Source organism: Mus caroli, chromosome 18 (assembly GCF_900094665.2).
Source record: "Mus caroli chromosome 18, CAROLI_EIJ_v1.1, whole genome shotgun sequence".
NCBI classification, from domain to species: Eukaryota; Metazoa; Chordata; class Mammalia; order Rodentia; family Muridae; genus Mus; species Mus caroli.
The window spans coordinates 12,001,562-12,029,473 of NC_034587.1; the positions used below are offsets into that span (position 1 = coordinate 12,001,562).

The window sequence follows — 27,912 nt, forward strand, 5'->3', positions numbered from 1 at the left end:
GCTTCCCTAACTAATGCAGTCTCAGGTCCCGTGCGTAATTGGATTGGAGCAGAAGCTGTGTTCCACTCACCAGAAGTCTTAAGATCCTGTGGAGGGTGTTGTGGGTAGCTGGCGAGTGTCAGCCGACCCTGCGCCCTAGCTACCCTGGTGCTTTTCTCCTCGTCAAGGTTTCTAAGATGCCTTTCCAGACTAAAATCCAAACATGTGGTCTAATGGCTGGACACAACAGACAAGTGGGACTTCATAAAATTGCAAAGCTTCTGTAAGGCAAAAGACACTGTCAGTAAGACAAACAGGCACCAACTGATTGGGAAAGGATCTTTACCAATCCTAAATCAGATAGGGGACTAATATTTAATATATATAAAGAACTCAAGATGTTGGACTTCAGAATATCAAATAGCCCTATTAAAAATGGGGTACAGAGCTAAACAAAGAATTCTCAACTGAGGAATACTGAATAGCTCAGAAGCACCTGAAAAAATATTCAACATCCTTAATCATTGGGGAAATGCAAATCAAAACAACCCTGAGATTCCACCTCACACCAGTCAGAATGGATAAGATCAAAAAATTCAGGTGACAGCAGATGCTGGAGAGCATGTGGAGAAAGAGGAACACTCTTCCATTGCTGGTGGGATTGCAAGCTGATACAACCACTCTGGAAATCAGTTGGGTGGTTCCTCAGAAAATTGCACACAGTACTACAGGAATATCCAGGAATACCTCTCCTAGGCATATACCCAGAAGATGCTCCAGTTTGTAATAAGGACACATGCTCCACTATGTTCATAGCAGCCTTATTTATAGTAGCCAGAAGCTGGAAAGAATCCAGAGGTCCCTCAACAGAAGAATGGATACAGAAAATGTGGTACATTTACACAATGGAGTACTAGTCAGTTATTAAAAACAATGAATTTATGAAATTCTTAGGCAAATGGATGTATCTGGAGGATCTTTTGTGAGGTAACCCAATCACAAAAGAACACACATGATATGCACTCACTGATAAGTGGATATTAGCCCAGTAACTTAGAATACCCAGGATAAAATTGGCAAAACACATGGAAATTGAAGAAGGAAGATCGAAGTGGGAATACTTCGATCCTTCTTAGAATGGGAACAAAATACCCATGGAAGGAATTATAGAGACAAATTTTGGAGCAGAGATGGAAGGAAGGACCATCCAGAGACTGCCCCACCTGGGCATCCATCCCATAAATAATTCCAGCAAGATTTTGCTGACAGGACCCTGATATAGCTGTCTTGTGTGAGGCGATGCCAGTGTTTGGGAAATACAGAAGTGGATGCTCACAGTCATTTATTGAATGGAAAACTTGGCCCCCAATGAAGGAGCTAGAGAATGTACCCAAGGAGCTAAAGGAGTCTGCAATCCTATAGGAGGAACAACAATATGAACTAACCAGTAACACCCTCCCTCCACCCCCCGAGCTGTGTCTCTAGTTGCATATGTAGCAGAGGATGGCCTAGTAGGCCATCAATGGTAGGAGAGGCCCTTGGTCTTTCAAAGATTATATGTACCAGTACAGGGGAATGACAGGGGCAGAAAGTGGGAGTGGGTAGGTTGGGGAGCAGGGCTGGGGGGGGTGGGGAGGATATAGGGCACTTTCAAGATAACATTTTAAATATAGATGAAGAAAATATTTAACAAAAAATAATAATAGTCATTCTCCATAGCAATCTTGAAGCTGGTTCATATCACACTCCACTAACTCTTGCCTGTGTTCAGAATCCATTCTCTATCCACTTTTCCACAAACTCCACATCCCACTATCAATATTTCACTTAGCCAACTTCTCTTTCTCGATCTAGACCATTGTCACAACTGACAGAACTAATTAATTAGTACATTCATTCAAGAAGTATTCACTGACCACCTGAGGTGTGCACTGTTTCATGGTATGAGACTAGAGGGGTGAAAAGTCTGACAAGACCCCTATTCTCTGTGGCACGGGTGTTTATGTAGGTGAAGATAGGAAAGGCACGTTAGAGAGTAAATGAATAAGAACCTTTCTGTGCTGCTAAGTGGATGCAGGGACTAAATCAGAGTGATGTATTTAAGTGCATCAAAGGAAGAGAGGTGAGTCTGCGCTGAATAGATGCCCAGGGAGAAGCTATTTTCGGATCCAGTTAAGCTTAAAAGAAACCTGAGATAAGTGAGCATGACATTTCAGGTATGGGAGGCAGTAGATGTGCTGCTGGCCTTGTATTGAGTGAGTGTGGAGATGGGGGAGGGCATGAGCAGGCCTGCGTGCTTAAGGCAGAGATAGTCCACTAAAACAGCAAAATGAAAGAGGAGGGCAAGACCACACTGCTGGAATACCAGACTGTGGCAAAGACTGTGGACTTTTCATGTGTGTGTGTGCATATGCTGCACATATATGTGTGTTCACATGTTTGGGGCACATATGTGTGCACATGTACATTTGGAAGCCTCGGGTATCAATCTTCATCCTCCATTATTCTTCACTTTAGTTAGTGACTTAGAGTTACTCAACTGAATTCAGAGCTTGTGGCTTGGCTACCCTAGCTAGCCCTGCATCATCCCTTGTCAAAGTCTACCTAGTGCTGGGACTCCTGGTGGTTACCGTACCTCCTGGCTCACATAGGATCTGGGGATTTGAATTCCATTCCTCACACTCAGCATCTCTCCAGACCAGGATGGTGTGTTTAATGACAGAGGTGTAACATAAGTCACCCTCAGAGCTGGATAATCTTGGTGTTTAAGGCACCTTGCTTCCTACAACCATGATTCTTTTTTGACAATTGACCACTGACCACTGACTGCTAACTGCTGACCACTTCATCCATTTTTGATTTTCCTAAACTCCTACATTATCTCTACTGCTTACACAATAAGACATGAGCTGTGTTATTCTGTGGCACTTGTCACATTTTTAGCTCCTTGGAACAGACCCGGTGTTGGCACTTCCTCTCACATCTTTCATAACACAACTCTAAACACAGGGTGTGTGCAGAAATTGCTTATTGATTGATGGAAAGCATATATTGCTGATATTTGTCTCCAGTGTTTTCCTGGTGTGGAGAACGGTGATTATCTGTCAATATTCATTGCATCATTAAAGCAACACAGAAGGCATTAATCATCTCTGAGATAACCAGATGAGGCTTTATTGTAATCTCTTTCTATTTTGCTGGATAATTTCACTTGCTTTGGAAGTTTATGAGGCCATAAGTGGCTCCCATCTGCTGATGAACATATTTGGAGGAGTCATTTAGTCTCAAGTATGGAATACTTGAGGGGAAGTTAAATTGTAACTTTTACATTAAATGTCATCTTAGTAACAGAATCAAAATTGGAAGCATGTGTTCAATTTTGGTCTTTCATTTTCAAAGCTCTAGGTCAGGCAAATAATTAATTTCATTTGTTTACAAAGTAGATTATGCCTAATAAAATCTATTTTGTTTATGGTCACATTTTGGTTAATCCATTGCTTTGGAAAATGGGAGAAATCTGATTGGCTAATCATTCAACATAGTAAATTGCATTATTCTACATCCACAGAACATTGGCCTAATTGAATTATCCAGTAATTCTAAGATGAAAATATTCTCTTTTAATAGACTCTGAGCCAGGCAGAGCAGTGATGACATACTAGAGTGTCTTGTTTTCCCCAGTTTTGTTTGATGATTGACCGCAGAATATAACATTACACCTCTCTGGTTAGTAACTTTTTTTCCACATTAAGGCTAATAAAGACAGGATCGCTTTCATTGGCTACTTCCTGGCACTCTGAATTTTCACTATTTGTATATATTTTCTGAATTCTTCAGACATTTGTTTTTTAATAAGTGCTACTTTGCAAACAAAAACTCAAAGGAAATTTGTTTTCCTTTGTGTATAATATAATGACAACTGTGGTCACTTTCTCTCCCCAGTGAAAGGAGAGTTCTCTAACTCTCCAGGGCATTTGTCACCTCTCTTAAGGGATTTTTCAGATGGGCTTGTCAATCCCCTGGCTAGGAGACCAATGTGAGACAGGAGGGATAATTATCCTCTTGATGGAACTATACACCTAAGTTTCCCACCTACTTGCCACCAGTTTGTCATCTGCAGAGCTGCTGTCCTTTCTGCTCAGCTGAGCCTGTCTGCTTCTCTGAATAACTTAGAAAAGCATGGCTTTTCCTTGTCCTTCTTCTTATTTCCCCATCCTCACCACACAGCTTGCTGACCTCCCTGACTATATCAAAGCTTATGGCTTCCTCTCATTCTCTTCTGCATTCCCCCCCCGACCCCCCACCTGACAGCTCCAGGTAATCCCACCTTGCCTGCCTCATTGTTTTTCTTAAAATTGAATGCAGTTGTCTTCAAGTCTCCTTTTGAGTTGGCTCTTAATTTCTTTTTATAAATAAGACTAAGAATTCAAAGAGGGGCACCTCAGTTCCCTTGGTGACATGAGGGAGTGAACCTTAGGTGCTGAGGTTTGCTGACATGTACTGATACAGACATTCCAAGGTTACTGCTGATCATTTTGTTAGTAAAATTTAACAAGAGACAACATTTCCGTTTCCCTTCATGTCTTTAGGAACAAATGGTAGAAAACAGAGAGGTACATAATTATAAAAAAGTCAAAAAGTGAGAGGCAGGAAAAAAGTGAGAGGTCTTTAAAAAGTCAGATGCTTTTCTGAAAACTGAAAAGCACAAGACCCTGTGTTGTGTTGGGTGTGAGTGAAAGTTTTCTGCTTCTTTTTTTTTATTTTAATTTTAATTAGATAATTTCTTTATTTACACTTCAAATGTTATTCCCTTTCTTGGTTTCCACTCTGAAAGCCCCCTATCCCCTTCCCATTATCCTTGCTCACCAACCCACCCACTCCCACTTCCTGACCTTGGCATTCATCTACACTGGGTTATAGAGAATTTACAGGGCCAGGGGCCTCTCCTCCCATTGATGACCTTGACAAGGCCATCCTCTGCTATAGATGCAGCTGGAGACGTGGGTCCAACCATGCGTACTGTTTGGTTGGTGTTTTAGTGCCTGGGAACTTTGGGGGTACTGGTTGGTTCATATTATTGTTCCTCTTATGGGGCTGCAAAGCCCTTCAGCTCCTTTCGTCCTTACTCTAGCTCCTCCATTGGGGACCCTGTGCTCAGTCCAATGGTTGGCTGAGAGCATCCACCTCTATTTGTCAGGCACTGGTAGAGGCTCTCAAGAGACAGCTATAACAGGCTTCTGTCAGCAAGCACTTGTTGACATCCACAATAGTGTCTGAGTTTGGTAACTGTATATGGGATGGATCCCCAGGTGGGGCAGTCTCTGGATGGCCTTTCCTTCAGTCTCTGCTCCACACTTTGTCTCTGTAACTCTTTCCGTGGGTATTTTGGTTTTGACTACATTCACAGTATCTCTTTGTGAGCTCTGTGGAGAAAAATTGCTCACGGGCAACAGATTATCCCAACACCTACCTCTTTTCTTTCTTTCTAGTTTTAATTTCTTTTTAGGTAACAAATATTTTTTGAACAGATTCATATGATTTAAAAAAACTTAATTTTAAAAGTAATTTAATGCACAACAGGGACTACTGGATTAAGCATATGATCTTCTTCAAAAAAAAGCATCATGAACTCTGTGGTCCAAATTGGTATCAAGTTCTGATTCAGTCTTAGGGCTAAAATTGGGGTGCTAGTGTGTGTGGTCCTGAGTGTTGAAACTGACCTAGAGAGACAACCACAGAAACCAAGGTAGAGTAAAGGAGAAGAGACTGTTCCAGAATAGAACACACCTGGATTGAGCATTAGCTGGGTCACTCTGGTTTATTCTCTTCTGATAAAGTGAGGAGAGCCACAGAGAACAAGCTAGGACTTGACATATAGAGTTCAATGCCATGACACTGTCTCGTGTTGCTACTTACCATGCCTGAGATCTTGGTCAGACTACTTCATCGCATTAACTTTGAACCCTTATCTCACTGTTTTATTGCTACAAAGTTTAAATGAGGTAATTCCGCATAAAACCTAGCATTGCATCTCCACATGTTCATAAACAATAATAATGCTACCTATCTTTCTTATTGTTTATTTAATGCTAATTATGACAAGACCAATTATGACAATTATGACAATTGAGACCAAGCATGTCCACTCTATGGCCGTATGTCACATACAATCCGGGATAGTTATGAGTACAGCGCAGCACAAAGTCACACACTTACTTAAAACATTATGAGATTTTTGTTTTATTTTTTACTTACTTGGCTGGGTAGTTATGGAATGTGAACTTTGTAGATGACAATGTTATGTTCTGGACAATGTCATGTCCATCAAAATGTTGGACATGCCTGTCACTTAAGCCTGATTTCAGGCCTAAGTTTCTGTCTGTATGAGTCTTAGCATACTGATCGTCATAGGATTGCTCTGACAGATGAATGCAAGCCTGAGCTCCAGTGACTGCCATAATCTCAGGTTGTGGGTATTCATAGGCACTGCCTGCTTACCTGGACATTTGATTGCTAATGACTTCCTTCATGTTTATTCCAAACATATATTTTGCTCTTAGTATCTTTTCAAACACCACAGACAGCTAGAGAAATGGCTTAGTTATTTTAAATATTTGGTGCTCTTCGAGATGTGAGTTTAGTTCCCAGCATACAAGTTGGATAGCTTAGAGTCACCAATAACTGCAGCTCCAGGGTATGTGCCCATACTTGTGTCATGGGTACACACACATACAAATATGTACACACCAATAAAAATAAACCTTTAATTAAAAACAACACATCAGAGCCATTTTCTCATCTACCTTTCTTGTCTCCACATTATTTCCAGAAGTCCTTACATAATAATTTAACTTTCTTGGCTCTACTTCAGAAAGCAGCCTTGATATTTATACTTAAGCATGTTCTAGCTCTGTAGCTTGGCTGACCTTTAATAAAGACTGTCATTTCTTAATCCCTCTTTTCAACCACAGCAAGTGCCACCATCTTTTGATCCAATTCAGTCTTGTTTTCACAGATTTGTAATCTTAAAAAAAGAGCTTAAGATGACCTCCCTGCCAGTTTCATTAAGACAAAGACAATATTTTTAAGTCCAAACAATCTCTTTAAGTGCATGGCCATTTCGGTAAGGATGTTGTAAGTTAGTGAACCCACTTTAAACTTGCAAGCTCTAAAGTTCATGCAGCCCTGAAAAGGCAGAAAAGGCAGGAGTAAACACCACCCCACCCGTATGGGCATGCTCAGGTTAAGGCAAGAAATCCAGAAGTAGGAGTGGGTGAGTTGGTGAGCAGAGAAAGGCGGAAGGGGGCAGGGGAGGGGGAAGGGGGAGGGAGGAGGGGAGAGGAGATAGGGGGTTTTCAGAGGGGAAACCAGGAAAGGGTTTAAAGTGTATTTACATTTGAAGTGTAAATAATGAAAAGTTCTTAAAAAAGAAAGAAAGAAAAAAAGAAAAAAAGAACAAGAAAGAAATCAGGAAGTTTCCAACCCAAGCAAGCTTACTTTTGAACATCCTGCAGGCTACATGGAATATAGAAGTACAAGCGAAATAAAAATCATGGGTCCTTCTAGCCTTTGGTGTCCACCCCTACCTATGAGATCACTATTTAGAAAGAGCATGTGCAGCATTGGCCTGTCCCTCTGTTTTCTGGTTTAGATTTGTCACCTGGGAAGGGCTCAGGACAACACCTGGTTTCTCCCTCACAAGACCCACAGGTGTGAACATAGCCTAGTGCAGGAAGAAAACTCTAAAGGCAACAGCCACAGTGGCTGCTATAGTTCAGTCAGTGGAAGAATTAGCAATTGACTTGGTTCTTAAGAGGAGCAAGGTCTGAGAATGGACATAAATGATCTAGGCCTGAGTTCTTCCTTTAGGAGAGATACTATTCAATCACAAAGATCATACTGGGATGGAAATCATCAAGGTACAGAGTGAAAAAGATCTGCAACAAAGGAGCTGACAAATGGGATTACAGAAAAGAAGAAATTAGTTGGAGCTTAAAGTCAGTTTAGTCATTTATACACAAAGAGGTAAGGGTTAAGGTAGTGATGGAATGGTTTTTACAAGTGTCACTAATTAGTACATACAGAAGTAGAATAGAAAATTCATCTAGGGTGTGGGAGTATCTTTTCAAAAGGAGGACAAGAGAATTTGGGTTTGGAGTTTATATTCCAAGCTAGGATCTAATTTTGTAGACTAGAGAGGGAAGAACTTTCAGTCTTTACTTTGTAGCACAATCACACGAACTGCTTGCAGTCGTCTTAATAGAGTTTCTCTAACCTTTATGATATCTATAGCAAGGGTGTGAATGAGCTACACACATTGTTTTTCTGAATACTTACAAGACACAATCTGGAACTGGAAGACTCAGGGCTCCTCTATCCTTGAAGACTTCTTGGCCACTGGACGTCCACATGGTGACATGGACTTTTAGGGTGAAGGTAGAGCAGAAGCTGACTGCTGACTGAAGAGGCCTAAATGGTCACTATACTTGTCCCAGTCAAGGATGGGAAATGTCCCTGAGAAGGCCTTCAGGGTATCTGGAGGGTAGGTTTTCCCTCAGACCTTTCCTGACTCCATATTTCCAGAAAGTTCTAAGTACCACTTCAAATGGGATTCACCACTTTACCCTACTCACTAGGAAAGCACTGAGGAGTTAAATGTGCCCCTATGCCTTCGTACTTGGAGGACATGGACCAGGTATGGAGAAGCTAAAACATTCCGCTTTCTCTGGTTCTCTGGGGCACAAGCTGTGACTCCTGTTCTCTTGTCTGGCCTGTCATCAGCTGACTAGAGGCTCAATTTAGTGTCTGTATTTTGCTCATGCAGTGGATGTTCTTGTTTTATTATCAAACTTGTTTTATTTGGTGGAACTGAAATAAGGTCTGACTTTGTAGCCCAGGTCACCCTTGAAGTCATGGTGATCCGCCTGCCACAGACTCCTCACAGTTTTCAAACTTTAAAGCAGACATGAGGAAAGAAGGTGGGTAGATGAGGAGGAGAAGGGGAAGTAAGAAGTGGAGGAAGAGGACATACAGAAGGAAAGAGAGGTAGAGAGAAGACGGTGACGACACTGGAAAAAGAGATGGGGTAGAAATGACCTAGGAAGGTTTGGCTTGTCTTTTCCAAAGGAGTAAGAGAGCACACTTGTGACTTGTGATGCTTAGAGCATTGTCAAACACATGGTGAAGCCTAGTGAAGCAAATGGCTGTCCTAAGTTTGTCCTCTAATCTGTGTTCAACACTAGAATCACTGGTCCAGAGTTTGATGGTAGTGTGGTTTCTAGATTTCTGTGAACAATATCCAGGATGAATCTGATACACGAGCAGAGTCAATAATCACTCCCAACAGCAGTGGTGTGGGTAGGGAGAAGTAGGCTGAGATAACCAATATTTTCAGTTTACTATGGGTTGACTTGTGTCTTCTGGACAGATACATTGAAGTTCCAATGTCTAGTCCCTGTCAATATGTTCCTATTTAGATTCGGACTATTTACAAATGTAATCAAGGTGAGTTCAGCAATATCAGTTAAGTCAGTATAGCTGGCATCCTTACAATAGGAGGGAGGTGGAGTCAGGAGGAGAAAAACAGGAAAGAATTGAAGTGGTGTTGCAATGAGCCAGGGATTGTCCAGGGTGGCTGGTACATGTATAGGGAAGAACCCTGTCCATGGGTTTTAGAAGAAAGGTACCCTTGGTGACACTTGATTTTGAACTGATTTTGAATGTATAGCATTCAGACCTGGAAGGCTATAACTTTATCTTGTTTTAAAGCCTCCATTCGCACTAATATGTTATGGCAATGCTAGAAGACTCATGAATAGCCTGGGTTATCAGTGAGGGCAAACCTGTCTTGATGCTAGCTCCTGAATCAGGGCTGTTTTCCACAACAGAAATACCTCTTCATAAAGCATGGATTCCCACATGCAGTCCCCTTCCCTCCCACCTCACTGCAAAGCCCTGAGGTCCTAATGTACTAAAGGGCTTTGATGACCTGCATTATAAAGAACTTAAACAGCCGGTGTTCATTTACCTGAGGTTGGATTTGTTGACTCTATAACAAGGCTGTTTCCAGCAGCAAAGGGAAAAGGCTTTTGGGTTCTGTTTTTCCCCTCTCTCTCCTCATGATGACAATTATTTGGTTTTGAAAATATTTTTGAAACTATTTTAAGGTATTTGCTTTAATCTACCATGATGAAAATTATTCAGTAGACCCATAGGAAGCTTCATCTGAACGCGTAACATTTTCCAGATAGGCGATTACTCTGGCAGTGAGTTGCCAAAGACACAGCTGAAAAAATGGGTCATGCATTCATGACATTTTGGGAGAGGAGCTGCCAAGTCCTTTGCTGTTCACTTTTGTCCTTTTCTGTAAACAAGCTACATTAACGAGTTACTTTTCAAAAGCACCTGATTTCCCCAGTGAGTTTCATGGGAAAGAATTCTGGGTTCCCTCCAGAGGACTCAAATGATTGTTTGTCCTCAGAGTTCAGATGTGCTAAAGGAGCTGGAGGCGAAAAACACACACTGGATTCTGGCCAGTGGGGCCTGAGCACCGCTCCTCCTCCAGCCTTGATTTCTCGGGTTGGTTCACAACTCTGTCTACCCACTGTAGGGAAAAGAAGGGACAAGAGTAAAGGCTTGGTTTTCAATTGCAGTTTAATTATGCAATTTATAGTGTCCAGCAGGAAGGATTTAGGGGCAAGATTAGTGCTCAAGTGTTTTCCATTTTGCATTGCTGTCTGATAAAGAATTCTGTTTGACTATCCAAAGTGAGTTTTCAAAACTGATTCTTTTGGGGCTTGTGGAATGGTGCTTGCTACCAAGCTTGCTACCTCACTTGGATCCCTGGAATGCACACTGTAGGAGAGAGCTGCCTCTCACAGGCTCCTGACAACACACCAGAGATACATCCCTCCCAACCAATGAAAACAGATGCTTCCCAAGTGCCAAATTCCTTTGATAGCACAGTGGTTTCACAAAGAGGGAGACAGAGGATTATCATGAATTTGAAGGCATCCTGGGCCACATTAGGGAGTTCCAGGCCAGTTTGGATTGTACAGTAAGATTTTATTTCAGAAAAATGAAACAAAGCAGAGTAAAAGAGAAAAAAACAATAACTATAAAACAAAAAAACCCAAAGGGGGTGTCTTAGCTTTCCTTTCAGAAATTGGTTAAATTAAAGTTGTCAGATGACGCTTTGAATTGTGGTTTTGGGGATGGGAATCATGCCCCTTATTGGAACAATGATGAATAGAAATTCCACTGGGGGATTAGAAATGTAAGTTGTTGGACAAAGGTTGCACAATGTGATTCACTGTTCTGAGAAGGACCGTGTAAGAAACACATTAAAGCATTACTCTCTTATGTGAAAGTTCAAAGGCATTCAGTTGCTTATTGAGACTGGCATCAGATCCATGTTTAAGATCATGAGTAAATATTTGGCATTCTGTTTGGGTGTCCACACATTCTATTAGTTTAGCCAAGTGAACAAAGGAATAACATAGAGGAAACAAAAATTCTCCTGTAAGGACCTGCCTCAATGCAGCTGGAGATAAGCATATTAAACAAATTAAGGCCATTGTCGAAAGGCAATAATACCATGCTTTCTTTTTACTTGTGGTTCCTAGATTTTATCTACACACACACACACACACACACACACACACGAAAGCAGATATATACTAGGAAGACAAATACAGATGGGAGGGAGAAGGAAAGAGAAAATGAGGAGTAGTTTCAAAAGGCAGCAAAATACATGCGACTGGCAGAGGCTTCACAACAAAAAGAACCCAATTCACTAGACTTTTTTTTTTTAACTATTTTTATTCCTTATATCAATGAGGAAAGCAGGCCTCTTCATGAGAAAAGCATTCTCATGCAGAAACATAATAACAATAAAATTTGCAGGTCTTGACTATGTCTCTGCTTTATAAAACCACTCAAGTATGTCAAAAGAATGTAAAGAGACAGATCTGAGAGGTAAATGAACCCTGCCAGAGGCCAGCTGACTCCATTGTTACACAACAATTATATTCTCAAATACAGAGCATGCTGCTCTTCTCCGGTAACACAACCTTTACTTGTGTGTTCAAAAGGGGGTGGGTGAGGGAAGAGAATGGGAAACCTTTTGGCCATAATGCACAAAAAGGGAAATTACATTCATGCCCTTGATCTCTTGAGATCCCTGTCCCCAGATGTAATCTCTCTCTCTCTCTCTCTCTCTCTCTCTCTCTCTCTCTCTCTCTCTCTGTCTCTCCTTCTCTCCCTCCCTTTCTCTACCTCCCTCCTTCCTTCCCTCTTTCTTTTACAAATTTTAGTACACACACATACATACACACACACACACACACAGACAGAGAGAGACAGAGAGACAGAGAGAGACAGAGAGAGACAGAGAGAGAGAGAGAGAGAGAGAGAGAGAGAGAGAGAGAGAAAGAATCCTCGCCAACTGTGCTTTCCCTATTTTAAGGTTGGCATTGCTAGAGCCATAACTATTATATTTGATGTAAAAATCTAGAACCACTCGCCAGGCCAACTTCTGCTCATACTAGTGAGGGATCATCTAGATTAGAGGTATCCCTGGTCACACAAGAAGTATGTTTTCAGTTACACTAACTGAAGCAGGAAGATCTCCTCTGAGGTCTGGTGGCCCCTCCCAGCTGCAGCAGCTCAGACAGAAGGACCTTTCTGGTAAGTTCATCCAGCCCATGGCTGCTTCTGCTGACATTTTTTTTTTGACACAGGGACTCAGTTTCTTTGGCCTGGCAATGTGGGCTGAAGATAAGTGGCTCTCCAGGAATGCTCCAGGCTGTTAGCACCAGATTGGAACTCAAAGCATCCAGCCTTGGGGACTGGCCAGCTAACATGTAAAGAAAAGCAAAAAAAATATTCCTGATAGATGCTTGCTTCTGCCTATTGAACTCAGGTTCTCTATGTTTAATAAACTAAGGGGTATCTGGCACGGACTAGGCAAAAGCCATGTCTTTATATTTGAGTGAATTAACAACAGGAACTAAAGTTGGAATTGATTCTTGAAGTCGTTAGTGACTTAGATATAGGAGAATATTGTCACAGAAATATAGACATGTAGGCACTTTTATGAAAAGTGACTTCGATTTCCTTGATTATTTTTCTGGGAATGTTCTAGCCAAATGCAGACCCTGTATGAAAGCAGAGAGAAAACTATTTGGGAGACCATAGGAGAAGGATGGGAGAGAAGCTAGGGTAATGTAATGGGAGGGGTAAAGACAAAGTATAATACACATGCATGAGGAGGCTACAGTGACCCCAGTGTCCCTGGTTGGCCTCCAACTACATCAGTACCCAAGGGTAGCCTGAGCTTTGAGTCTCATTCACAAGTCTCCATCTCTAAGAGCTCTAGCACAGGCACATCCTACCACAACCAATTTATGTGCTGATGGAGAGAGAATGCAGGGCATCATGCTCATTTGACAAGCACTCTACGAACAGAGCTACATCCAAAGTCTCCTGAAACCCATTATTTGCATGCTAACTAAAAAGACAATAAACAGAAACATTAAAAATAAAAAAGCAGAACAACAGAAAAAGAAAAATATGCCTTGCCCAGTATAAATACAGACTTACCACCTTTCTCCTTGGCAACTGTGAGTTATAATTTATACCAGGGAAAAAGAAAGAAAAAAGCCACAGAGATTTGTATCTGTGAGTGAGATCTGAGCAGTGTTTTGCCACAGGCCAATGTCAGTTTTTTCAGAGTCTCTTAAGTGAGTAGCATGTGGAGGCCCTGCAGTCCAATTGGCCTGTAGAAAGGGTCAGTGGACTGGGCAGGACAGCTCTTGGTGATGGCCTCTCCTGCTTTATCCCATGAGTGGTTACATGTCACAGACTGGTCATGGAGAGTGTGAAACAGATAGGAAGGCATCAGCCAAGTTAAGAAAGGCAGATGACCCTCAGGTGCCTTTCCACCCTAGTGCACCCAGGTAGCTCTTCAGTTGAGCTGTTTGAATTAACACTTGAGAGGACAGAGGAGAGCTACCTGAGTTGTGCGAGTATTTGTTCCCGAGAGCACAATATAGTCATGGGAACACTTCCGGGTTTGGAGTGGCAGAGTGTATCTTTCATTTTTGGTAGGATGAGGTAGAGGGAAGGATGAGGTTGAGACAGATGAGAAAGCACACAGCCATTCACAGACGAGTGAGGTATTGGTTCTCAGAACCAAGATTGTATCTATTGCTCATAGCTAATGATGAGCAAAGCCTTTTTGAAACATTTACTAATACTTAAGTATTTGCATTTAAAATGAATCTGAATTACAGTTTATGAGAAGGCAAGGAAGTACCTGATTCGTGATCTGTTTCTGGATTTTTCCTGTAGTCACTGAAAAAGAAAGCAGAAAGAAATTTTATATGAAGTCACACTCATCAAGACAAAGTATAGGACTTGTGATCCTGTTTGGTCCTCAACCAAATCACCTCAAGCTGCCATGGGCTCTGTGGACAAGGCTCTGAATCACCATAGGGTCAGGTACAGGTGCAGCAAGAAGGAGAGCATAATGTCAGAGCCTGAAAAGCATGCTAGGCAAGGATGACTGAAGTGCAGTGGACATTTGCTAAGGATGATGGATAGTCAGTTGTACTCAACTGTCAGAGCAGCACAGAAGAGGAGAAAGGCTGGAGCCTGTCAATGGTTCCAGACCAAGACAGCCCCTGGGAAGCCAAGCCCTGAGCTCAGGAGGCTCGAGCTGGTCTAGAACTCAGGGTCCTCCTACCTTAGCCTCCCCACTGTGGAGGTTACAGGCATGAGCTGTGAGTCACTATTTCCAAAACATCTCTTTGTCTGGAAAATGACCAAGACCCTTTTCATTGTTACAGTGTTGCTGTAGACTGAAATACAAGCCAATATCTCAGACAATACCCTGGTCAGGATAGGAAAAGTTTAGAGTAATGGACAGAAGGCAGCAGATCAACATGAAAAATAAGAATCCAAGAACAGCAATCTGCAAAGTTGTGAGGACGCCCCAGCATGGCTAGGGTCATGTGTATCTCACACGGGAGTTAAAAATCTTCAGCAAAATGAATCAACAACCAAATTAATTTCCAGGAAGGAAAAGAAAGAAGAAAGTTTACCAAAATTATGGTTTGCAAATAGTTTTATGCTGAAAACTTTATTAAGCATGCCTTTAACAAATAAACCTTAACTGAAGTAATCTCAGAGCCTGATAATACAGAGGTAAAACAATATTGTATGCCACTATGATTGTAATCCCAGGATTTGGGAGGATGAGACAGGAGCATTACTGACTTGAGGTCAGGTTAGACTACAGAGTGAAATTCTGTCTCGAAACCAAACCAAAACCAAAACCAACCCAATTCAAACAAAAACAAAAGAAAACAAACAAAAAACCCACAGAGAAATTCCTTGTACTCTTTCTCCAGATTGCCTCAGTGAGAACATCTAAATGAAGACTGTTATAGAATTTGAATCATATGGCTCTATAACCCCTGGGGACTGATGTTCTATCAACAAGTGTAACTCTGCATTGGATGTTCATGGCTGTGTGAATCAGCAGTTGCTTCATTTTGCTTACTGAGTACTATTCCACACTATGGATGTACCCTATTAATTATGTGGTTACTGGGTTTGGCTGCACAGAGTAAAGCTGCCGTGAATATAATATATGGGGTTTGGATGTTGCAGGATTTTTGTGGGACAAATACCCCAGGATGTAAATGTGAGTTGCACATTCACTCTTTTAGGAAGGTGCCAATCTATGGGCCATCTGTCCCAACAATTTACTGGGTGAAAGTGTCTGTCACCAAGCCTGGTGACCTGAATTTGTTTCCCTGTTCCTATATGCGAGAAGGATAGAAATGACTCCCATCCTTTGTACATTATTGTTACTGTTGTTGTAATTAAAAAGAATCTGGCAGTCTGTTTCTTAAAAAGACATATAAGCGAAACTCTCTAGTCATTTTATCATTCACCTATAAGTCTACTTTGAACAATTGAGTACCAGGCAAGGCATCATTTAGGGCACAGTAGAGATATAAGGAACATAGAAAATAGAATGGTAAACAGATAGATGATATTTGATTAAGCTGTTGCCAAGAAATGCCAGGGCCAAGCTTGGAGGTGCTAGATAATAAAAAAAAGATTTTCTTTATTTTTAAGATCTCCATTGGACAGTCATATATGTTTCAGTGCTGAGATTTAACAGGTAGCTTTATCAAAGAGACAACATGTTTTGAGGGAAAGCCTCAGCATTGGCTTTTAGGACCTGGAGGATGGAAGGAAATGGCTCCTCCCTTAGGGCCTCCCACAAGTGCAGCTGGTCAATACTTTGCTGTTAGTTGGCTGAGTTGTCTCTGAACTTCTGACCTCACGGGGCTGACAAATTTGTGCTGTTGTTTAAAGCCACCAACATTATAGTATTGTCAGCCTCTTTATCTGGACTTCTAATCCACAGATTGTTTTTATTACTGATCCTGGGATGATTCACAGAGGACCCATTTGCAGTACTGGGCACAGAATATGAGCTAGACATGGTTAATGTGTGTGGGAAGAAGTATGATGCCTTTCACAAATACTGCATTTTATGCAGGGAATATGAGTACCTTTAGACTTTGGATGTCCTGAGAAAAATTCTCCCAAGTCACGGGTCAAAGTGAGTGAGAGAGAAAGAGAGAGAGAGAGAGAGAGAGAGAGAGAGAGAGAGAGAGAGAGAGAGTCCAATACATTCTGAAAATGTTTTTATTATTATTGTAATTATTTTTAAAGGTATGTGATCATGCGTGTGCATGTGTGTGTGTGTGTGTGTGTGTGTGTGTGAGAGAGAGAGAGAGAGAGAGAGAGAGAGAGAGAGAGAGAGAGAGACATGTGTGCATGTATTAGTCTTTAGAGGACAGAAGGGGCAGCTAGAGTGGAGGAAGCTGGAGCGACAGCTGACTGCATGCTGTGAATGCTGGGATCAGAACTTAGGTCCTCTGGAAGAGCAGAAGTGCTCATTCCCATGGAGGCTCCTCTTCATCTTCTATTAGTATTGATGATGATAGAGTGATTGCTGCGGCTCGTTACAGGAGAAATAGTAAATAAGCTCCAAGAAATTCTCTTATTCTAATCTGACATGCATTTAGGGCCATGGAGAGAAGTAGGTAGCTACTTCTCAGAGCTCAACTCTGGGGCTACTCCTGGGTGGTAGATTCTCTTCCCATACATTATTTCCTGGGAACACCTGCAATAAGTAGACATCATTTTTGTTAGCTTGTTTGTTTGTTTTGGGTAGAAGACTAGAGTTAGAATGGTTTGTTCATCGTGTTCAAATTGACATTGTTTATTGTTAAAAACCATTGTTTGGCTTAATAATTTTTACTCAGCAGTCGGCACCGTGGGTTGGATGGGATGGCTTGCCTGCTTTGTGGTTGCTCCTTGTTTAATGTGGCTTTGTTGAAACGGACCACAAGGCAGGGAATAAGAACCCTTCAAAAGGTTTCTGGAATGGAAAGCTGATAAAATGCAGGAAATTATGTTTGATTGCATGGTGTCTTTAACGAATGCAGCTGAATGAGCTACGGAAGGAGGTTGTGAACACACTGCTCATCCAAAGTTGAACAGGTTCTAGAGATCCATGGTCCATTCGTGAACTTCAGGAATGGAAGCTGGAGCAACATTTCCAACCCATCGCCAGCAACATTTTAGGGAACTAACTTTTCTCTAATTTAGTATTCTTGAGTAACTATATTCCATTCTTACAAGTTAATGGATAACCATTCATCTCTCCTTCTACTGTACATTAGTTGATTAATTACTTCAAACTGACAAAACAACTTCAAGGGATATTCTTTTGCTGCCTAGACAATTTAAACCAGTGATTTACAACCTGTTTAAGATAACAGGCCCCTTTGAGGATCTAAGAGCAGCTATGAATCTGCTCCTCTGAAAAATGCTGACATAATGCAGCAGCAAAAGGCTTCTAGACCTTTAGCATCCAGGCACAGATCTGCAAGAATTTGCAGTTTTTAAGTTTGTTTTGTATGGTAGTTCACAACATGTGAAATAACTTTCCAGATTCTAGCTCTTTTAACAACGTCCAGCCCCTGAAAACTTCAGATTCATCACCTGTTAACTGTTTTCAGTAATTGAATGAACTGGAAGCATTTGTCATAGATTGCGGAGTACAGTATGTTAATTTAAAAATTATTCTAAGTTAAGTATGCCAGACACCTCCTAAATTCTGTTTATTCAAAGATAAATACAGCAGAATATCAACAAGGTCATGGTCTAGAAGAAGTAAGGAAGAGAAAGCAAGACAAACTGTAAACTGTAAAATGGTAATAATTTGATGAAGAAGAAGAAGAAGAAGAAGGAGGAGGAGGAGGAGGAGACTGTGATGATGGTGGTAGTGGTGATAGTGGTGACAGGATCTTGTGTGTAGCTCAGGATGGCATAGAACTCATTGTTTATCTCATGCTGATGTGAAAATTATGATCCTCCTGCCTTGGCTATCCTGGTGCTGAGATAATAGAGATGAACCATGGAGAAATGCTTTTAATCAATTGAGTTATGACTGACCTGATCAGCAAACACAGAGAAGAACCAAGAAATATTGCAAGCCTTGAAGAACATCTAGGTTTCCCATGGCTATTTTGCCACTAAACACTATATCCTTTTATAACATATTCAGAAATGTGTCACCAACAATTCAGGACCACAATATTAGTGGCATTATGATCAACTTTTCATTGAACAGGATTTTTACAGCCTTATCTTTTGGATAGGTATGGCATTTTGAATAAGAGATGCCTGCTGTAGGCTTATGTATTTGAACACATGGTCCCCAGTTGATGGCACTGCTTTGGGGTTACAGGGTGGCTTAGCTTTGCTTGAGGAAGTTCACTCCTGAAGGTGAGCTTCGAGAGGAAGGCTTCATAGACTCACTCTACTTTTAGGTCCTTTCTCTGCTTCATGCTCAAGGTTGAGGATGTGCTACCTCAGCTTTCTGTTCCAGTCACCTGCTCACATGCCTCCCTGCCATTATGGACTTGCTCTCTGAATTCATGAGCCCAAATAAAATCTTTCTTCTCTAAGTTATGTTGGTCATGATATTTTATTATGGAAACATGAAAATAACTAATACAATAGGTATCATTGAGCAAAAGCTTGGTAACACTGTAAATACAAGACAATAAATCCAAGTTCAGAGATACGACCTGACTTTGACTACAGGAACTATAGTCATGAGAAGGCAGAATGTGAGAGAGTATTTTGAAAGTGGGTAGATGAAAGTGATGAGATGGAAGTTTTCTTACCCATGGAGTTTTGGGTGACCGGAAGCCCAGTCAGTTGTCTCATGTTTTAGGCATCTGAAAACTTGGAAGCTGTTATGGGCTCTTCAGAAGAGAGGCTATTTGAAGGAAGAGTGGAATGGTAAATAAATTGGACAGAGTATGGAGAGAAGCTGGAACATGGTTTGCGGATTTTGTAGGAGTGCAAACACTAGGAGATAGCTTTCGAGGCTTAGCCTAGGGAAGAAGATAAAAAGGAAAGTCAATTGAAGCATGTGGAAGAAGTTGAGGCTAATTGGTAACACATGGCTACAGGAAATTAAGACCAGAAAGGATCCTATCTGGTGTAACTTATTCACTTATTCAATGGATACCATTGGATCAGCTTCCTCAAGTCACATATGAGGACTGAGCTCTGAGGAGTCAACTGTGAACAAGATAGTAGCTGCTAAACATCTTGTTTCCTGCTTCCAAAGAACTTGGCTTCATCTCTTTCTCATCTGGGCATACATCTACATGTATACTGTAATCTACGTTTAACATAATCCTTGCTGGAGAAATGAATTGCCTTGAAAGTGTTTCATGTAAACACTTTCTTGAGGTGGGGTGGGGTTGGAAACAGCAAGGCAATAAATCAACTCTTCTTTCCTGGTGTACAAATATGCAATTATTAATCTGCATGTACAGAGAAAATTGGTAGCATCTAGGTGATGATATTGGGTATCACATGATCAACCCCCTGATGATTCCAGAATTTGAGAAACAGGATCATTATGGTGGTGCATTTGATTCAGTGAGTGCCCTGCCTACCCTGAAAAAGAACCCCAAGATGCATTCATCACTGAGGAAAAGACACAGAAGCAAGGAAACAGCAAAAGGGAGCCGGTGATAGTATGGGGCAGAGGGAAGCACAGAGTCCCTGACTGTAGGGATAGGGTCTGTGCTTCTTTGCTGAAATACTTAGGGCTAGAGGTCATGGTATTGCAGATACAAGTTGAAGTTCCCTGATCTGAAAAGCTCTGCAATCTGAAGCATTTTGAGAACATGACAAGACAAATGGAAAATACCATGCTGAGAAACACTGACCAATGCACAAATGATGCTTCTGAAAGCCTAGATGCCCAGCAAGAGGCTGCAAGAGTCGATGTTTCCTCTGCTGTGCTTTCGTCTTGTTTTAGCCTGTCCCATTTTTGTGATGTCTCCTTCTTCCCTTTTGGAAAAGGAATGTTTATTATGGCCATTGGATGTTGAAACTTTATAAGATTTTTAAAGAATATTTTTATTAGATATTTTCTTTATTTACTTTTCAAATGTTATCCCCTTTCCTCATTTCATCTCTGAATCCCCTATCCCATCTCCCCTCCCCCTGCTCACCAATTCACCCACTCCCACTTCCCTGTCCTGGTATTACCTTACACTGGGGCATTGAGCCTTCACAGGACCCAGGGCCTCTCCTCCCATTGATGACTGACAAGGCCATCTTCTGCTAAATATGTGGCAGGAGAAATGGGTTCCTCCATGTGCACCCTGTAGTTGGTGGTTTAGTCCCTGTAAGCTCTGGGGGTTGTGGTTGTCTCATATTTTTATCTTCCTATGGGGCTGCAAACCCCTTCAGCTCCTTGGGTCCTTTCTCTAGCTCCTCCATTGGGGACCCTGTGCTCAGTCCAGTGGTAGGCTAAGAGCATCCACCTATGTATTTGTCAGGCACTGGCAGAGCCTCTCAGGAGACAGCTATATCAGGTTCCTGTCAGCAAGCACTTGTTCGTATCCACAATAGTGTCTGGGTTTGGTGAATGTATATGGGATGGATCCCCAGGTGGGGCAGTCTCTGGATGGCCTTTCCTTCAGTCTCTGTTCCACACTTTGCCTCTGTATCTTCTCCCATGGGTATTTTGTTGCCCCTTCTAAGAACTACCTGAAGACCCAGATGCTCCAACATGTAATAAGGACACACGCTCCACTATGTTTATAGCAGCATTATTTATAATAGTCAGAAGCTTGAAAGAACCCAGATGCCCCTCAACAGAAGAATGGATACAGAAAATGTGGTACATTTATACAATGTACTATTAAAAACAATGAATGCATGAAATTCTTGGGCAAATGGATGGAACTAGAAAATATCATCCTGAATTAGGTAACCCAATCCCAAAAGAACACAGCTAGTATGAATTAATTGATAAGTGAGCCCAAAAGCTCAGAATACCCAAGATACAATTCACAGATCACATGAAGCTCAAGAAGAAGGAGGACCTAACAGATCAGCTTAAGCCTCAGAAAAAAGACTTTGGACTTTGGACTTTGTTGAAACTATTAATATGGGGGCTTTTGAAGGTAGACTGAGCAGATTTTGCAAATGACGGTCATGAGCGTATTACTAAGGCAGCAGAGAAAGGTTATAATTTCTTTGAGTAGCAGGATAATCACAGGTATGTTGTCATGTATAAGGTTCATGGTTAATTGATTTAGAGTCACCTAGGATTCATAACTCTGGATGTGTCTGGGAGAATTTTTCCAGAAAGATTTAATTGAGAAGTGAAGACTTGCTCTGAACGTGGGTAGCAATTATCTATGTGCTAGTATCTCAGATAAAATGTGTGTGTGTGTGTGTGTGTGTGAGAGAGAAAGAGAGAGAGAGAGAGACAGACAGACAGACAGACAGACAGACACACACAGAGACAGAGACAAAGACAGAGAGACAAACACAGAGAAAGAATACTGAACACTGGTATTTATCTGTTTCTTAACTATTAGCTCCATGTGACCACGCTGTCTCTCTCTCTTCTCGGTAAGTCTTCCCCACCATGGTAGACTGTGTCTCCTCAAACTGTGAGTCATATTAACTGTTTTTTTTTTCTTGTGTTGTCTCTGTCAGGTAGTTTGTCACAGTGTCCATGAGCTTTTAAACATTCAGTTGACAAGGATAACCATCACCACCACCACCACCACCATCATCATCATCATCATTATTTTGTAAGCTGGGCATGATGACACAAACTTTGATCCTGGAACTTCAGAGGTTGGAAACGAAGTCAACTTGGGGTACATAAACCTTGGATAAGACAGTGGAAACTGTCTTAGAAAACCAATCCAAAGCAGAAGTTCCTGTTAACAGCCTTATTTTATCTAGCATCTTTTGCATGACAGTTCTGTATTACACACTCCAAGTTCTGGCAACTGAAAGCAAAGATAGAGAGCGAATTCTAAATGAATTAGGATATGTTTTTATTTTCCCTAAAGATACACACACACACACACACACACACACACACACATGCTTGAATTTAGCCAAATTTTTATCATTTTCCAGGACTATGCTGCAAGTTATTAAGATTTCATAGTGAAAGGACACATATGCACTCTATAGGATATGTGGTTTGTGTAGTTAGAAAGCCTTGGCTGGTCATGGATGGAACCTGTAAAATACGTGATGGCAGGAACCTAAAACACAAGCCTGAGCTGGTGCCAATACTCTGTATAAGTTTCTGAGACAAAAAATCTGAGTGAGCCCAGTATTCTGGGAATCTGTCCAAACAAGAAAGAGGTGGGTGACAGTGGACATGTGCACGGCTGGAAACATACCTATGCTTGGAAGGTTCTTGGCTACTTAGTAATGCACCAATCAGGCAACAAGGTTGGAGTCCACTTGCTGAGAGATGGAGGCTAAGAGCTATTGGGAAGGGGAAATAACAGGACAGTGACAACCAAAGCTGAGGGTACTCAGCAGCCAGGTAGCTCATTCCTGAGTGTTATAGCTATTAAAGTAAATTAACTCTCTCTCTCTCTCTCTCTCTCTCTCTCTCTCTCTCTCTCTCTCTCTCTCTCTCTCTGTATGTGTATGTGTTTGTATATGTTCTTGTAGAGGCCAATGTTCTGCATTGGGTGTGTACTTCAGATACTCCCTACTTGTTTGTTTGAGACAAGATCTCTCACTTTTCATGGACCTCTCTAATTTAGCCTAGTTGGTTGTCAATGAGCCTGGGATTTGTTGGTCTCCATCTCTCAGTGCTTGGATAGTAAGTGCATGCCACCATGCTGTGACTTCACATGGGTTCTGGGGGATTGAACTCAAGTTCATTTTCTCAACTGAACCACCTCTCCAGCCCAGTTATTGTGGTTCTTTGTATAAGAAATAAACAATCTCTCTCTTTGAGCTGTTGAAATCCTACAAAGTCAAAAGCATAATTGCGTTATTATGTTGAGGCTCCAGTGGTTCGGATGGCTGCTGGTGATAATATTGTCTCCTCCTCTAGATCTTCTCAGTCTGGTGGACTTTTAAATGTTCTTTGACCCATGGAATAACACAGGAAGGAGATCCCACTTAAAGGGAAGCTAAATCATCTCCCAAATTATTCAAATCATATTTGAAAAGGAGAAATGGAATTTAAGGGGATAAATTATAACTGTATAGACCTTCACTAATAAAAGATTAAGGAGTGGGTGGTTCAGCATCCTTTAATTATTTTTTCTAGCATCTTGAATACACAGTGCTTGAAATCTCTGGTTAGATCAACGTTATTTTGCTCAGAGGTTTGTGGACTTTGCATACTGATTCTTTCCTGTTTCCAAGTACATTTGCTTTTAGGCTATTTTTATTCACTTTAAAGGAATTTTAATAACTTTCTGTTGACAGCATGGACAGCTGGTCTTGAGAATTAAAGAAAATTCACTTGCTGACTGAGGAAGGAAGTGACATCAATGAGCTTCTAAAGTCAGCCCAGAGGGGGAGATTGGCTGGTGAGAGAGTAGCCTTTCATGGCACTGTATTTATCGAGTGCAGCCTTGAGATGCAAATTGCTGTATCAATCAAACCTATGGTGCCTACCTCCAACCAAGTCTGTGCAAACTGAAGCAACACTGCCCTGAAACACAGAGTGGAAATGGATGAGGGCTTCAGGAGCCCAGGGGCTAAGTGAATTACGGGTGCTCGGGACGGTGCCTCGCCAAGAAGATACCTTACTCTCTGTCAAGCCTCAGTTTCTTTGTCTAGAAACTGAATTTGATGTAAACTGTTGTTTGAAGTCAGTCTATTTCTGAGACAAATGGCAGAGAAGACCTTGTACTAATACATATAGCACAGACATGTTTATCTTGCTGCTTTTATCCCCAAGAGAGATATCAATTGTTTTGAATAGCCCCCACCACTGGGAACTATCTAGAAGCAGAGACTTTTAGGCACCATTTAAAGCTAGTAGCTTGATCTCTTATTCTACTGAAACAAAAGCTAGGTGCAAGATATGAGTCTTAAAAAGCAGGATGAGAGCAATACCAAGTATCATTGTCATAGCAATAAACCGTCATTCTCCCCAAGATCATGGAACTTCTCTCTGGAGCTACAGTTTATCTGCTTTTCAGAAGAGAGCCGTGGTGCAAGTCAGATATGTGGGTTGTGATTGTGGGTATACACAGGTGTGTGTATGCACACACCTGTGGAAACAAAGGCAGAAAAACATCTGGGTACATTTGATAGTCATAAGGTGAAAAATTAAGTTGTTAATTATTTATTACTTATTCTGACCAAAAAAAAAGTCTTGTGAGATGGCTTGGGGGATGGCTCAGTAACAGTAAAAACAATTACAGTGTGAGTCTAAAGCCTCAGGAAAAAAAGCACGCAGATGAAGAAGATATGCACATATCCCGGCTGCTTTCATCCCCTTGTCCATCAACCTCTTTGAGACACTCAATTCAATCTTTAAATTCTTATGAACAATATTGCTTACACAGTGAGAAGTCTAGAGAAACTATCACTTGCCTTAGTTTTCAAGCCAAACACTGCACATTTCTCCCCAAATAGAGATCTTTTGTCTTTATTAAAACTCATTTATTTGCTCCTGTAATAATATTTTAAAAGCTGTCTACTCTAGACAAGTTAGCTTGTTAGCTGCTTAGGGGGTGCAGAAATAAAGTAGAGGGAACAATGAACTTTCTCACACACAAACAACACCAAATCACAGAGCTGTCAGATATTTATAGTAAATTGCTTATTTAGTCAGAGGCAAAATACACCTAAGTCCTGATGTTGCCGCTCCGGTGATGGGTCACTTTCTGACGCCTCTGCTTCCCACTGCCACTTTCAGTCTGTGTGCTATGCGGCAGGTTTTCCCACCTTCCTGGATGCTTTCGTTGTCTTTGAACATAGCAAGTGTTTTAATCACTGCATGTAGTCTTCACTGCTTAAAGTCTTTGATTCTAAGAAAGACTGTGAAAATGTCTATATGGTTGGCACAAATATGACAGGATGGGAAACTGGGAGATGTTTTATGGAGGACTCTATGTTTGAACTGGGAATGGGGTGAACAATGAGAACATTGCTGATGAGAACAAAGCCAAACTCAGTAGGAAAAGCAAGCACAGAATCACATGCCAGGGGCTGGGGGAATGTCTCAGTCTGGAAAGACACTGCCTGGATGAGGCAAGCATGAGGACCTGAATTTGGATCTTCAGAGCCCCCATAAGCAGCTGGATAAGGCAGTGCATCTGTAACTCTCGTGTTGGGGATCAGGAGGGCTGGAAAGGTGGATCTGTGAAGTTCATTGGCTAGCTGTCCTGGCTGAATCAACATATAATGGTGGAGAGCAAATGAGGAATGACACCAAAGTCAACCTCTGGCCTCCACATGTATATACACACCACACACACACACACACACACACACACACACACACACACACACACAAACCAAAAACATGTGCTCCCCCACTGCAAGCCATTAACCGAGTGTGGAATAGCCAAGGAGGGTTCTGCTTGGTCAGAGGGCTGTTGTGTACTAGGGAAGATTTAAACACAAAGTGAGAAGTGCACCCTGAACAGGAGCATATGGCCCCACGTGCAAACACATTTTAACATAAGGGATCATGATTGCCTTGAATTCAGTGAAGGGTATCCTAGAACACTTTTGAGTTAGGGATTGATTAAGATGATGTTTTGGGAAGATCACCCCAACAGTGACATGACTGGGGGATACCAATTCTGCAGGTGGTGGGGCAGAGCCTGGATGAGTGTTCAGTTTGAACTGTAACTGACTTTACAGTTCATAATGAGGGATGGAGGACTGGGAAATACAGAAACTGAAGGCACTGGAAACTCAGTTACCTGTGAGAAGATATGTTCATGCAAAGCTGGAAACAGGAAACTGGGTACATTTGAAAGAGGAGTGCCAGAGGAGTTGAGAACATGGGTCTGTATTTGCTAAATTTAAAATGATACCAAGATATTGGAGGAGAGAGGGGCAAAGCTTGGAGTCGAGCTTAGAATGTCAGGCAATCCCTCCTAAAGACAGGAGGGGCTGTAGGATGGGAGGCTCTTGATTTGAAATATGAAGAGGGACACGGATACTTAAACAAAACACTGGAGAACAGTTACATTTTCTTAATAATTTTGATGACTCTTTAGAACATTAAATTGAAATTATACAGCCACTCCTTTCTTAAAAGAACGCTTGCCTAGCTTACACGAGACCCTGACTTCTAACACAAGCACCATATAAACTGAGTATATAGGTTCATATTTGTAATAATCCTAGCACCCAGATAGAATCAGGGGGATGAGAAGTTCAAAGTTATCCTTGGCTACATAAAGAGTTAGAGTGAAGCCAGGACAAGACCCTGTGACACCAACAAGAACCCCCAAATATCCCAAACCCAACACAATCTCAGTTCAAAAAACAACCCTAGGTTTTCATAGAAAAAATGCCAATTAAAGCTTTATATACATTTAAGGATGCAAGCCTTGCTCTGAGAGGAACTGACTGCAGAACAAGGATTTCAGTAATGATCCAGTACTGGGGACCACCAGGCAGGACACAACTACTCTGAGCTCTCTTGTCTCTGAACTAAGGCTGGTACACATAGCTGTAGAATTGTTTTCATTGAGTCAGCAAGCTCACAAAAGTAGAGAACTTAACTCAGGGCCTGGCATACAGTGAGTCAGCCTAGATCTTCTTCCCTCAGAATGCAGATTGTGCAAGCAAAGGCTAATAGGCAGACTGCATAGATGTATCACACAAGCTGTTATTCAAGTTTGGATGAAAAGTATGGCAGTAAGTTAGAAGACACCAATGAATGCTGTTCTGGATTTACAGGGGGTATGGAAAAAATTAAACTAATATTTACCTTTATTTTGAAGTGGGGAGAAATTACTCAAATTTAAATAGTTTACAAATAGTTCAGAAATTTAGCTTGCCAAATATGAAACAAAGTATTTGAAATTCTACCTTTGGTAATGAATAAAAAAAAGGCCTGAGTCCTATTTCTGTAGGTGGACTAGGCCTACAGAAATTAAGCTTGGAGCGCCATCTTGGTTCCGGGACTCCGCAGAACTTAGGAACTTAGTCTGCACAGGTGAGAGTGTGCACCACAGAGGCAGACAGCTTCTGGGACAGGCGGGAGCCACAGAGCCGCTGAGGCAGCACCCTTTTGGGGCCACAGACATCCGGCACCCTCCCAGCCAGAGGACAGTGGTCCGCCCTGCACGGGAGCCCTCTGCCTCAGGAGAAGGGAGCGCCATCTTGGTTCCTGGACTCCACCGAACTTAGGAACTTAGTCTGCACAGGTGAGAGTGTGCACCACAGAACCTGACAGCTTCTGTGACCTGCCAAAGCAACACAGCATCTGGGAAAGGTCCTGTTTTGGGCCTTCTTCTTCGGCCAGGAGGAGGTTCAAACACCAGATATCTG

General features: G+C 41.7%; 1 protein-coding gene across 1 annotated transcript in view; it reads right to left on the bottom strand.

Moving 5' to 3' along the window:
• The window catches only part of Chst9 (carbohydrate sulfotransferase 9), a 273,378-nt gene that overhangs the window by 20,954 nt on the left and 224,512 nt on the right, over positions 1 to 27,912 (bottom strand). Inside the window, exons 4-5 of the mRNA XM_021150961.2 lie at positions 17,132 to 17,188; positions 14,297 to 14,334 (exon numbers count right to left, since the gene is read on the bottom strand). Of these exons, the coding sequence (XP_021006620.1) occupies positions 14,297 to 14,334; position 17,132 (39 nt within the window). The 5' untranslated portion in view covers positions 17,133 to 17,188. The remainder of the gene's footprint in view (positions 1 to 14,296; positions 14,335 to 17,131; positions 17,189 to 27,912) is intronic.